General features: G+C 39.7%; 1 protein-coding gene across 3 annotated transcripts in view; it reads left to right on the top strand.

Annotated features, from left to right (window-relative positions):
• The window catches only part of ANO4 (anoctamin 4), a 405,605-nt gene extending 393,404 nt beyond the window's left edge, over nt 1-12,201 (top strand). For 2 of the 3 annotated variants that reach the window (XM_012664004.1, XM_012664001.1), the window contains 4 exons: nt 961-1,080; nt 6,557-6,662; nt 8,746-8,941; nt 11,418-12,201. In XM_012664004.1, the coding sequence (XP_012519458.1) occupies nt 961-1,080; nt 6,557-6,662; nt 8,746-8,937 (418 nt within the window). In that variant the 3' untranslated portion in view covers nt 8,938-8,941; nt 11,418-12,201. Of the gene's footprint in view, nt 1-960; nt 1,081-6,556; nt 6,663-8,745; nt 8,946-11,417 lie in introns of all 3 variants that reach the window. The other variant, XM_012664002.1, reaches the window with a different exon arrangement.
• Nucleotides 12,202-12,964: the final 763 nt, after the last annotated feature.

Genomic DNA, 12,964 nt, shown 5'->3' with positions numbered 1-12,964 from the left:
TAAAACTCTGTTTAAAGACAATGCATAAAAGATGTTTCTAAGAGTGTTACTTTTTATCATACTTATAAAAACTACTATTTCTTGAATGGAATTGTTAATAGAATAATTGATAGAGCCATTGGTTTTATCCACTCATTCAATCTAGAATGATCAATAGAATTCCTGGTACTTTAGCTTCCCTCCAATCAAATCAATTGAATTCAATATTTGCTGGATTCCTGCACTGCATGAGCCTCTCCTAGGTCCTAGGATACAAAAATACCTAAGACACCTGGTTTGCTCTCCAAAAACTACAGCCCAAAGGAGAAAACATACATGTGTGCTGCCAACACTAGTACAAGCTCTATGGTAATTGTGGACTAAGTATAGCCACAGAGAGAAGGAAAGGAGTGAGTCATGCCGACTGAGGGGATGAGGATGTCTTCCCAGAAAGGTGGCATTGCAGTTGGCCACTGAAGGATAAGTACTGTGTCCACATGTAAAGGAAGAGGTAGAGAATGACAACTTGAGCAGAGGCACGAAAGCATATGATGCACTCAGGGAATATAGTCTAGCATGACTGCAGTGTGGCACATGAGTTAGGGAGGGGATCATGTTCATACCAGTCATATTTGGGGCATTTTGAGAAAAAAATATGTAAAATAACATTGATGAGGGAATGTGTTTATTTGTGTGTCGTCAGTGAAAGAAGCTGTGACTTACATGTAATTCATGCTCATCATGCAATGCTGTCTTTAACCTATTTCACTGATGCAGTAATTGGGGTAGAGATGTTCTGTGTGACAATTCTGCTCAAAAAGAACTGGAACAAAAGGAATAACTTGTTCCTGATTGAACACGCCCAGGGCTGCTTGTGACAAAGCAGGGCCAGCTACAGACTCTGAGGACCCCAGGGACTTCTAGGAAAGATGCAGAGAAAGTGATCGGTGTTCTAATTATAGAATTTGTTTTCTCATATAGGTGCATGGTTGGCTATGTGAATGCCAGCTTGTCCGTGTTTCGGATTTCTGACTTTGAAAACCGATCTGAGCCCGAGTCTGATGGCAGTGAGTTCTCGGGCACTCCTCTCAAGTACTGCAGGTGAGCGTGGCACTCTTGGCGTGGCTCTGCCTGCGCTGGGCTGGCTCTACGTGGGGAGGCTTTGCTCCAATGGCCCCTGCTGGCAGAAAGGGTTCAAAGCAGTTGTTGTCAACCTTAACGATGCGTTAAAATCGCCTGGGAAATTTTAAAAGCTTCTCTGGCCCAGGCTGAGACCCAAACTAATTAAAACAGAATCTGAGGGAATAGAACTCAGATATCAGTATGCAGTCAAAGTTGAGAACTGCTGGTTTAAAAAGAAAAACTAAAAATATAGTAGCCAAGCGATATATGCCTGGTCCAGGGACTCAGGGACAAACAATCTCTAGGTGGTTTGTGCAACAGCTATTGAGGGCACTTGTTTTTGTTCTGCTTCTCTCTCTTGCCCATATTGTATAGCATCACATTTCAAAGGCTGAACAACTCAGATATATGTGCAAAGAGACCCAACCTGTTAAGGTTCCACCACAGTTGCCTCTGCTGCACATTCTTGTTCCCTCTCTCTCTCTCTCTAAAAGAGGAAACTAATTAAACTGTGCCTCTTGATGTGTATCCACACAAGAACACATGAAGGGGAATTTGTTGAGCACCTACTATGTGCCAGGAACAGTTACTTCATTTAATGGTCACATCTATCTTCTAAGGTAGGCGGTATTATGCCATCTGACAGATGGTATAACCATTTACCAAAAGCTCCATGAGATTACTTGTTACAGCTGTTGAATTCAGTTCAAATGATATTAATACCTTTTCTGTTAAAACTTTGATGTTATAATAATTTTGTGGATTTCCCATGAGGACATTTTATGTTCTCTCTGTAATAAAAGCATGACAAAGGACAGCCATGGAGTCCTAGACCCTTTGACGTAGGGACCTTTGTAACAATCCACCTCAATCCCTCATTTTACAGAAGGGAAAGCTGAGGACCAGAGATGGCAATTGATTTGTCTAAAGAGAAACAGCAAGGCTATAGGTAGAATTCAAGGCTCCCACCTTTCATTGCTGTGTTCTCTCAGGTAGCTTCATTATTACAGGTGACAATAACATGGATATATACTCCCCACATGCCACCCTGGCCTGGAAGGGACTCTGGAGAGAGTCATAATAGTGAGGCTCCAACATAGTTCTTTCTTTCTTTAATAAATCATGCCTATGGATAGTGATTTTTAGCTTTCTGTGAAGGAAAATCAAATGATCATTCTTTTGTAAATTAACCTCTTAACTACTTGCTGGAAAATAATCTATTTTCTTTGCCCATTTTCTTTCCTTTGCCTGTAATTGTTTTTTCAAAGACATGGGCACAGGCACAGAAACTAGATATTTGGAACAATAGTAGCCCATATTTACCCACTTAGCCCCAGTGTAAGTAACTAGATCCTAGAGAGCAGAAACTGGCTTGTCCTGCCTGCTAGAACAGGTGACTCTATGTGCTCACTGTGTGAGGAAGAGAGGCATAGACCCCACTGACCCTGGGCATGGGCAGGTCCAAGAGGACAAGAGAGATATGAGAAGCCAGGTGGTCCCTGCTTCTATGCAGGGACAGCACACTCCCCACCCCCTTGAAACACTCATACCAAGTTCCCAGTGTCTCATTGGCTGTCAGATCTCATCAGATGGCCTATTTCCTTCTCCCACATGGAAGAACAAGTAAAATGAGGAGAAAGAGTGGCTGGAATATAACCCAGTACTGCTCCCTGTTGGAAGAGTAAGCAATCAAACAACAACAATGGACGTTTCCTTCAGGAGATTTTCCACTTGCTTGTCCAGACCATTTCACACATGAAATCATTTAGTAAACATTGTTAGAGGTGTATAGGATTCCAAGTATAAAATGATTCAAAATCAAATGCCAATTATTATTTAAAGGTAAAAACCTTGTAATCATTAGAAAATAAGATAAAATACAGAGCTTTTCTCCTCTTTTCCTTCCTGACTCATAATTCTTCCTGCCTGTTTCACATACTGGCATAAAAGTACATTCCATAGATTATGAATATGAATGGAATTGTTGATGTCATCATTAATTTGAATTATGATGGTTTTGTTTAGCCTTTTTATTAAAACTTCCCTAAAGAAAATATTTTTAAAATTTCAATTAAAAATAAGATAAAATATCATTTTCAGGTTTATTCAAAGCTTTTAAATTGTGGTATACACGCATACACACATACCATCATGAAAAGTAGAAACATGGGACTTTTATTTTTAGTCATATAGCAGGTGAGACACCGAGATCAGCTCTCAGGCTTAAAATACATAAACATGTAGAGAAAATTTTAAAAACATCTAAAATGCATCGATGATCTGGGAAGAAAATTTGATATTGTAAAGCCAAAACTAAACGAAGGCAGAACTTAGACTGGTACACAGAGCCTTGCAACCAACTTTACCCAAAGGCAATTTGCTGAACTGAGTGGGCTGGAGCTTTGTTTTCCAAGGCCTTCTATGGTTAGGGAAGGTCGGAGAAAATATAGAAATGACCAGCCCATGAGTAAATCTAAATATATATTACATGAAACAACTCTAATATAGTCACACTACAGACTATTATCCAGCAATGAAAATAAATGAGCTACATGCAACAGTATGAATGAATCTGAGTGACGTGATAGTGAATAAAAGCAGTTCCCCCAAAACTACATACAGTAAAATATCCTTTCTATAAAGTTCAAAAACAAACAAAACTAAATAGTATAATATTCGGGCAAATGTATATAGATATATACATATATGTTAATGATAAGAATGAAATTCAGGATAGGGGAAGTAATAGATGTAAGAGATTTCCCTTATGTTAAGACATAGTATGAAATTATAGTAATTAATCAATGTGGCAGTGTCACAGGAATGGATAAACAGGAAATGGAATAGAATTGAGAACCCAAAAATATATTGGATAATAATTAAAGATGCAATCACAGAAAAACACATACAGTATGATTCCATTTACACAGTTCAAAGCAGAAAAACTTAATGCTATTTTATTTAGGAAAACCTGCTTAGGTGGTAAAACTATAAAGAAAAACAGGAGGTGGTTGTCACAGAAATTAGAATAGGGGCTACCTCTTGGGATAGCTGGCAATAAACCAAGGCATTTCTTTCTAAACCATTGATCATGTTCTGTCTTATCTTGAATGGGGGATATATGCAAGGTTCAGCTATCATTCTTTCAAATGTCCATATACTTTTATTTTCGCAGTTTAAAAATCAGAATAAATTATATATAGCACTACACCTGGTGCTAGGAACATAATCCTTGCAGGCCAGTCATCCACTTCTCCATTTCTTGGGAAATAGAAGCAGCTTTAGGGGATGCACTAACTTAAGCCAAAAGGGAAACACCCCGCCCTCCCACATGTAAAATTGAAGCCAAGAAATTAAAAGTATCACTTTCAAAAAAATACTCTTGAGTCACTTGAAAAAGTTTTCTCCAAACATTAATGCCACCAGACGGACTACTTAGTGTCTTCAAAGGTCCTGGACTAAAAGATTAGAGCAGTAGAATTTTGATTTTAATAGCTTTGGAACTTGGCTCCATGGCTGTCTCTACAGCAGCAGAGGGAAGTGTTTTCTTTGTATAAGTTCCAGAAAATAGGCAGCTGCAGTTGTTTTGCAAATAAATAGCACCACATCAAAAGCAGAGAAGCAGGGCACAAATGACATCTGCGTGTGGCCCTCTCCCAAGCCTCCGCCTGATGGCAAAGGCCGGTGGGGTCGAGGACAGTCTAGAGCAAGAACTGAGAGCTCCACTTGCAACAGTCATCTGCAAACTCAGAGTAGAACAGAGCAAGCGCGTAAAATTTTCCAACAGGGTGAGATGGAGAGACCCTAATGTTATTGACAGGGAAAACTGATGTGCAGAAAAGAGTTCTCAGTGTTAGTGAACACTGTTGTGTAAAAAGTTTAAGGAATCGGTGAAGATGACTCTTGAAACAATTTCAGGTCCCTCCTTTTATAAATATACCTTTGTCTAATAACCAACCCTATATACAATAAAAATCATACTGCTATTGTCCCTCTAGAATATTTACTTGGATTATATCTGAAATATAGATAGTTAAAGATGAACAAAGGAATTACATTTGTTATTTTAATTGTGGAAAACACAATTCCTGGTTCTTAACTAGCTGTACTCTGCAAAAAGTAAATGGAGGTTAGAATAGTACACGTACAGTTTTAGCCCTGAATAAAATTATTCTTCCTAAAATTCCATGCATAGGTATTGGACCTATAGCCATGTATTGGAAAGAACAGTGTTTTACACAGTTACCTAACCCTCATCACCATAGAGAGAACCAGCAGTTTTAAGGCACTAACAGTTTCATTCTTAATTTCAGCACCAGGTACTCATCATAAATATCACTTTAATGACAAAATAATCATGATACATTATTACTACATACCCATACACACTAATTATAATTAAGATGATGATTGTCATGATGAGGAAAATGGTGACAGCTCATGTATTTGTAGTCCTTGATACATTTCAAAGATACTTGGCATAGGAAATTAGCCTGTATCCTCCTATGCAAATCAGTGCCGACCTTAAAGGTAAGTAATGTCTTATATGAGAACCTGAATAGTCATAACTTTTATTTAGACAAGGGAATTTGGTATGTCTTCACAGCAGAACTATTAGAATAACCAGTATTTATAGATTTCTACATTTTTGGAGCTAATGAAAAGAACACTGGGTTCCAATACTGGTTTCAAAGACTGATATTGAACAAGTCACTTTTCAGTTTTCCCACCTGTGGTAATAGTAATGGTACCTATAAGGATAAAATGGGGTGACATGGATTAACGTTCCTAGGTTAGTGCCTGGCCCCTAATCAACAGGTGGTCAGTGAACATTTGTGCAATTTGATGCTGACTCAAAAGTGATGGCTGGAGAACACATTAGGAAGGGCTTTCATGGCAAGTGGTGGAAATCCAGTATAAACTCACTCAACCAAAAAGAAATTTGTGGGGTTAGGTAACTGGGAGAGTTAAGGGGTGATATGAACTTTAGTAGTGACCAGAAGCCAAGAGGACAGTGACTCTCTGCTTTGCTCTGTTGACTTCCTTCTCAGGCGGCCTCAGTCTCTCTCCATACAGTTTGCGATGGCCGGCGGCTATTACAGGCTTAGTGATAGTTGCTAAGTGACAGCTTCTGTGGGCTTAGTGATAGTTGCTAAGTGACAGTTCTAGCAGAAGTCCTGGTGATGAGTTTCACTGCTCAGGTCTGGCTCATCTTTTGAGTTGGGATCAGGGAGGGGGCAAGCCCAATCCAACCCATATGGATGATTCAACAGAGAAGAGATATTCTTTTATCAGAAGAAGAAAATGCCAGACAAATAAAATGACAGATACCTAGTAGAGAGAAACTTTTCAGACTTCTCTCCCATTGAATGAGGACTACATGGTGGGAATGGAAGACAGTCGGCAATTAGAAAAATCAGAGTTTGCAACGCAGCATTCTCCTGTGTCTTCACAGATACCGGGACTACCGGGACTCTCCTCATTCACTGGTGCCCTACGGCTACACGCTGCAGTTCTGGCACGTCCTAGCAGCTCGACTGGCTTTTATCATTGTGTTTGAGGTAACTTTTCTCAACCACATCCTTTATTTCCCTTAACGTAACGAAGTCACTAGGAGTAATGAATAAAAATAAGTGGTGGGGACTTTGAATGTGATGATCTACTTCCAGAAGTGGTATAGTCACATTATGTAAATTCTCCTTTACCTCTTTTTTTTTTCCTTAATTGAAACGTTTGATTTTCCAGGAAATATTTGAAAGTCCATTGCTGGTTGTAAATGGACAAGTCAGAACTCATTGGTCCTAAATTTAATACTCTAGGGTCACAGTTCTTAAACTTAGTTCTAAACGTAGTTCTTAAACATAGTTCTAAAACTGCATTTTTCCATCCCAGAGATTCTGATATATCATGTCTGTGACTTGCTTTTCACAAGCACTCCAAGGTGATTCTGACACAGGTGTTTAAGGACCATAATTTGAGAAACATTGGACTGGGTATGATAAGTGGTACTTCTGGGTGTGTAGCACTATGACATTCATTGCATTCAAGCACACAAAAAAGTTTTCATTATCTAAGACCCAAAATGCAATCATAAGGTAAAATCTACCTAGTATTATAATATTCTATATTATATGTCAATAAAAATATATAATCTATTTTCTTTCAGTCTTTAAGAAAATTGCTATATAAATGGGATACATTTCTATAACTCTAGTCATAAATGGAAATTTCATCTCTTGTCACATTTATTGGAGCCATATTAATGCAAGCCAAGGTTACCTCTTGGCTTGGACCAAAAGACTATTCTCTGCTTTTACCTTCATTTCAGGGAACCAAGAGAAAGCAATATTAAGTTGCTTTTCCCTGGAAATTAGCTTATCAATGACTTAGACACTCTTTAAAGGAGATTTTTTTTTTTTTTAAATGAGGCAGGGTCTCACTCTGTCGCCCAGGGTAGGGTGCAGTGGCGTCATCATAGCTCACTGCAACCTCAAACTCCTGGTCTGAAGTGATTCTCCTACGTTAGCCTCCCGAGTAGCTAGGACTATAGGCGTGCGCCACCAAGCCAGGCTAATTGTTCTATTTCTTATAGAGACAGAGCATCACTCTTGCTCAAACTGGTCTCAAACTCCTGGCCTCAAGCAATCCTCAGCCTCTCAAAGTGCTAGGATTACAGGCAGGAGCCACCATGCCCAGCCTAAAGGGGATATTTTTAACCTACCACTGTCTTAAAGTTTTTCAGACAAAATAAAATAATGGGTCGCAGTAAGTTATTATTTGGCTTTTCAATTAGAACTTTTCACTTCTTTTCAATATTTTGTCATAACTACTTTAAAATACTAGAAATACACAGAAAAGCTTCATAATTGGCAGAATCATGTGCCATCCATGCATCATCAAATTTATCAAGTTTTGTATAAAATGAAGAATACTTAGCAGTATCATTTGAACATGATTTAGTCTTTATTTAGTACTTTAGAATTGTAAGGGCTTTATATTATCATCTGTATCTGGTACTTTATTGGTTACCAGGATATAGTTGAACAGAAATGACAGTGATTCTAAAATTCCAGCTATGAATATTTCAGGTAAAGAATTTGTGAGTTTACCAAAAAGAAAAAAGTTTCTTCCTGAAATGATCACTTCCCTAGGCCCACTGATAATTCCTACAATAAAGATTTGTAAAGCATTCGGCAGTCTACAAAGCATTTTTGAACGTTTTCTTCTAATTCTCACAATAATACCCATTTTATAGATGAACGAAATGAGGCTCAGAAAAGTTAAATGACTCACCCTCAGGTAGACAGACAGGTATTAAGCTGTAAAAGCTAGTGAGCTGGGATTCACACCCGGGTTTTCTGATTCCACAGTACGTGTTCTCTGGCCCTCCTCTGAATTCTCTGACCATTCCTCCCCACGTTCCTTCCTGACTCCTGTTCTTAGTCCCTAGGTGGTGCCATCACACCAAGTTCAAATCTCACCTACCTCTTGATCTTCTTTCATTACACACACCTCCCCTGGCCCCATCCCACTTTCCAGATACCCCAGAGGCTCCATGTCCTTCTTGAGCCAACTCCCAAAGCTCATTCAGACTAAGGATGGACAATCGACCTGACTCTGTTGCATTCTCCTCTGTGTTTTTAGCACCTCGTATTTTGTATAAAGCACCTCATTTCATATCTGATCCCAGACCTCCCAAAAGACCTAAGGGATCGAATGAGAAGAGAAAAGTACTTGATTCAGGAGATGATGTATGAAGCAGAACTGGAACGTCTCCAAAAGGAACGAAAGGAGAGGAAGAAAAATGGGAAAGCGCACCACAACGAGTGGCCGTGACCAGGTAGGTGAGGGGGGTACCCGGGACCTGAAACCACTCCAAGGTTGAGAGAGGGTGATTTCGACTTCCTGAAACAAAGCTCGCCATGGTTGCAAAAACAGGGATCAAAATAAACTCCTTAAAGACCAGCTTGTTTCTTTGATAATTGCAAATGTAGCTTGATCTTCCCCTCCCACACACCTCCTGCAACTCTTCCCTGCCTCCTTGACAGACTCTGGCCTGGCAGTCAAGGTCTTCATGAGTTGGTCCAGGTGTGCCCTGAAATTAAACCTTTCTCTCCCTTATACTCCAGCCAGGCTGTTCTCTTTAATACCCTCAGGGAAACACGCCCCTCCTTTCTGGTCGAAGTCAGCCTTTCCTCTCACCCCTGATGGGCTTCCCTCCATCACTCATTCACTGTTTCCTCCTAGGCTGATCCATGTCACACTATACCCTCTGAGGTTTCCTCAGACTCATCAGCTCATTGAGACTTACTCCTTCTAAATGTCTCTGGTTACTGCCATCGGTACCACATGTATTAAAATATACTTATCTGTAGTGTTAATTTATGATTTTCAAATAGTTATCAGGATTCCCCAACACCATCTAAGCATCTTTAGGGAAAGCTCTATGGATTGTAATTTTATTCTTCCAACTGGCTAGCACAGTGTTAGGCGCATGGCTCCTGTTAAATGCATGTTCAATTAGTAGTTCAATGGCTTAAGACTGAATACATTGTAAGAAAGCTTCATAATATTCCCACACAGCCCATCAGAAAGTTATTCTGAAACTTTCTCTCTAGCAAGTTAATTATTAGCTGTATGACCTTGGACGAATCACTTAACTTCTCTGGGCCTGTTTCCTCAGTGATGAAATGTTTAGATGAGCTCTTCATTCTGATACTCTGTGAGTCTAATTTTATTACTGAATTTCATTTGCCTTCCTTGCCCTTCGATTCTCTCTTCACCACTTAATTGAAAACCTTGAAGACATTTTTCAAAATTTGGCCTCCAAAAGAAAAGCGAGATATATAGAAAAAAAGTATGATTTTCACTTTTCCTATAGGTTAAGATGCAGTGCTATCTGCAGAAATGTTTGTTGTTAAGTTAGTAAAGTTGTCTCAACCCAGATCCATGTTTGGAGTCCAGAAGGTTATTATGAGTTGGGTATGAGGTGGGTTTGGAGGAAATAACCAAGACCCCACAGGGTTAAAAGTCATATATAGTTGAATACTAGCTTTGCTGTCAATTCCGGAGTAAGCTTTAGAGGCCAGAAATGTTTTGCGACTTAGTAATTTTATTATTTTCCAGATCTGCTATTTGGCTATGTTACCTTGGCAAAGAAAATTATTTGACTTTTCTGAGCCTGCCTGTTTGGCAGAGTTAATATGCAGCTCAAGGAAGGGAATGTATGTGGGACATTTACTACGCAATAAAGTAAGCTGGAGAATACCGTGCGGGATTTGTATTATTGTTAAGCGTCGTATTATAGTCCTCCTGATTCGAGACTTGGCTTTTCCAGTCTGTGTCTGTATGATGTGGGACGTTCACGTGGATTCAGTTTCCACATTAGCAAAAGTGAAGAAGTTGGACTAAGCAATACTTTAAAAACCTTACCAGCTTTAACCTTCTGGGATTCTGTGATTTGCTTCAAGCTTCTGGCCCCCACACCCATTCTGATCACTTCTTCTCTGGCTCTTGTCAGTCTTTGGAGGAGAAAGGCTGACTGTGTCCAGAGGCTTGGGGTGGGGTGGGAGGCAAACATAAGTGAAGAAAATTGTTCCTGAGAGCTCCAGCGGCCAGAGACCAAAGTGCAGCGGCGGCAGTATCCATACCTGGGGGATGTCCTGGACTGTAGGGCGGTAACCAGTCGGGAGTTTCTTCTGGCCTCACCACTACTGGTTACCTTCTTCCCAAAGAGACCATTTCTAGTTTGTTTTTTTTTTTTTTTTTAGAGATAGAGTCTTGCTCCGTCACCCATGCTGGAGTGGAGTGGTGCAATCATAGCTCACCATAACCTCGAACTCCTGGGCTCAAGTGATCTCTTGATAGGATCCTCAGCCTCCAAAGTAGCTGGGACTACAGGCACATGCCACCACACTTAGCTAATTTTTTTTTTCTAGAGACGGGAATCTCGCTATGTTGCTCAGGATAGTCTTGAACTCCTGGGCTCAAGCGATCCTCCCACCTCAGCCTCCCAAAGTGCTGGGATTACAGGGCTGAGCCACCACACCCAGCCCATTTCTAGTTTTAGCTTGAAAAGGATAGTGTTTACCTCTCTGTCCCTATTTCCCCAACAGTAGGCAGGATGTCGCGTTGCTTCAGACTGGCTTTCTGACTCAGTCTGTTCATCTGTAAAACAGGCATGATAATGTTTATGCCGTACCTGACTCAGTTTGGAGTTACAAATTCTTTGATGATGGTAAGTACAAACTATTCACATCATGTTGTTAAGCGATTGTGTGCATATAGGATCTTAACGCCGTCCTTTCTCTTTCCAGATAATAGTTCCTTTCCAGGCCAAGGACCTGAATTCCGTTTACTTCTCCCAGCTGTGCAAAAGCACATTCAAGTGAATGACTAAAAATGCAACCGCAGTGCATGTTGCAGACACTGGCAGCCGCGAGGCGTCCGCACCCAGTGGAGGGCTGGCGTTGGAGTCCTGCTGCTGTGAAGTCACGTTGCAGTCCAGCACACAATTGCTATCTATCCATAGACCATTCTTGACCAAGCAAGCATGCACATTATGGGCAGTTACATTCTCAAGTTTTTAAAACCAAGGGGAACTTGTATACTGGGCCTGTTTTTCAGCCTGTTTGCTACCTTTTTTGCATTCTATCCTGTGTGAATTTTACAGACACTGGGCTAAAAAGGGTATTTGGACACCTGGACACACATTCCTAGAATGTCATCATATGGTCCTAATTCCATGTCACCAACGACACAGACAAGACCCTGTTTACAACTTTTTCTTTCCTTTTTTTTTTAATTTCAGATCTTTCTGAAAAGATTATTGTATATGACATATCTATAGCTATGTGTATGGCCATAGATGTATTTCTGTGTGTACATATGTATAGTCATGTATTCCTACATATGTACATACAAATACAGAGATATATAAAGTACATAGAAATTCCTTACTTGTAAATAGCCAAAAAGTACTGACATGAATGATGAATTTTCACATTTAAATAATCATCAACATGAAGCCATGTTTAATGCTTGTATAATGTGATGCAATAAAATTTAAAATAAATTTATGCACATGGAATATTTTCAGCTAACTCCTCTGAAATTCTGTTAAATTCTCATATGATAAGAGGAATCATATAGCAGAGTGGGATCTTGAATGCAAGGGGAATTTCTAAGGGACTTTGTAAGAAACCAAATGTTTATTGGATGAATGCATGCAAAAACAAACAATATAGCCAGCAAAATATTAGCATGTGTTTCTGATGAACTTTTTTTCCTAATCTTGATGGTAAAATATTTTAAATACAAGACATAATGAGTAGGCCAGAATTTGAGTATTTGCTAATCTACCTAATCTTATGAGTCTTCATGAGACTAGAATATTAGAAATATCCTACTTCAACACTAGAATCTTCATTAAAACCTCATCAGCTGTCTGGATCACTCAGGAAAGTAGTTACTTGGATAACAAAGTTATCCAAATAGTTCGCAAGGTGGGATGGTTAATCTTTGAACTGGCCAGATTTTATGTTAGCTGATTTTTTAAATGGAAACCTTTCTATAAATATACATTTATAGTACAAAATTGAAACATATTTATCCTTCCTTGGATGACTTAGTGTCATCACTGTAAAACTCCAACTTTTCAACAAGTACGTTTCCCAACAAGTCCCGTCTGCCGGGCTCCCCAAAAGTCTCCTATTGCACAAACTGCCCCACTCACTGGGACTCTTTTCCCATTCATTGCACTGTTCCTCACCTAGCACGCGCATACCCATCTCACATCGCCACACAGCTCGTAGTGATACAGGTCGAGACATCCACCTGCACCTTCCCTACTGCCTGACAGAGT

Source organism: Propithecus coquereli, unplaced genomic scaffold (assembly GCF_000956105.1).
Source record: "Propithecus coquereli isolate 6110/MARCELLA unplaced genomic scaffold, Pcoq_1.0 Scaffold85, whole genome shotgun sequence".
Classification (NCBI taxonomy): Eukaryota; Metazoa; Chordata; class Mammalia; order Primates; family Indriidae; genus Propithecus; species Propithecus coquereli.
The sequence above is the reverse complement of the archived record's forward strand: the minus strand, read 5'-3'. Positions and strand labels throughout refer to the sequence as shown.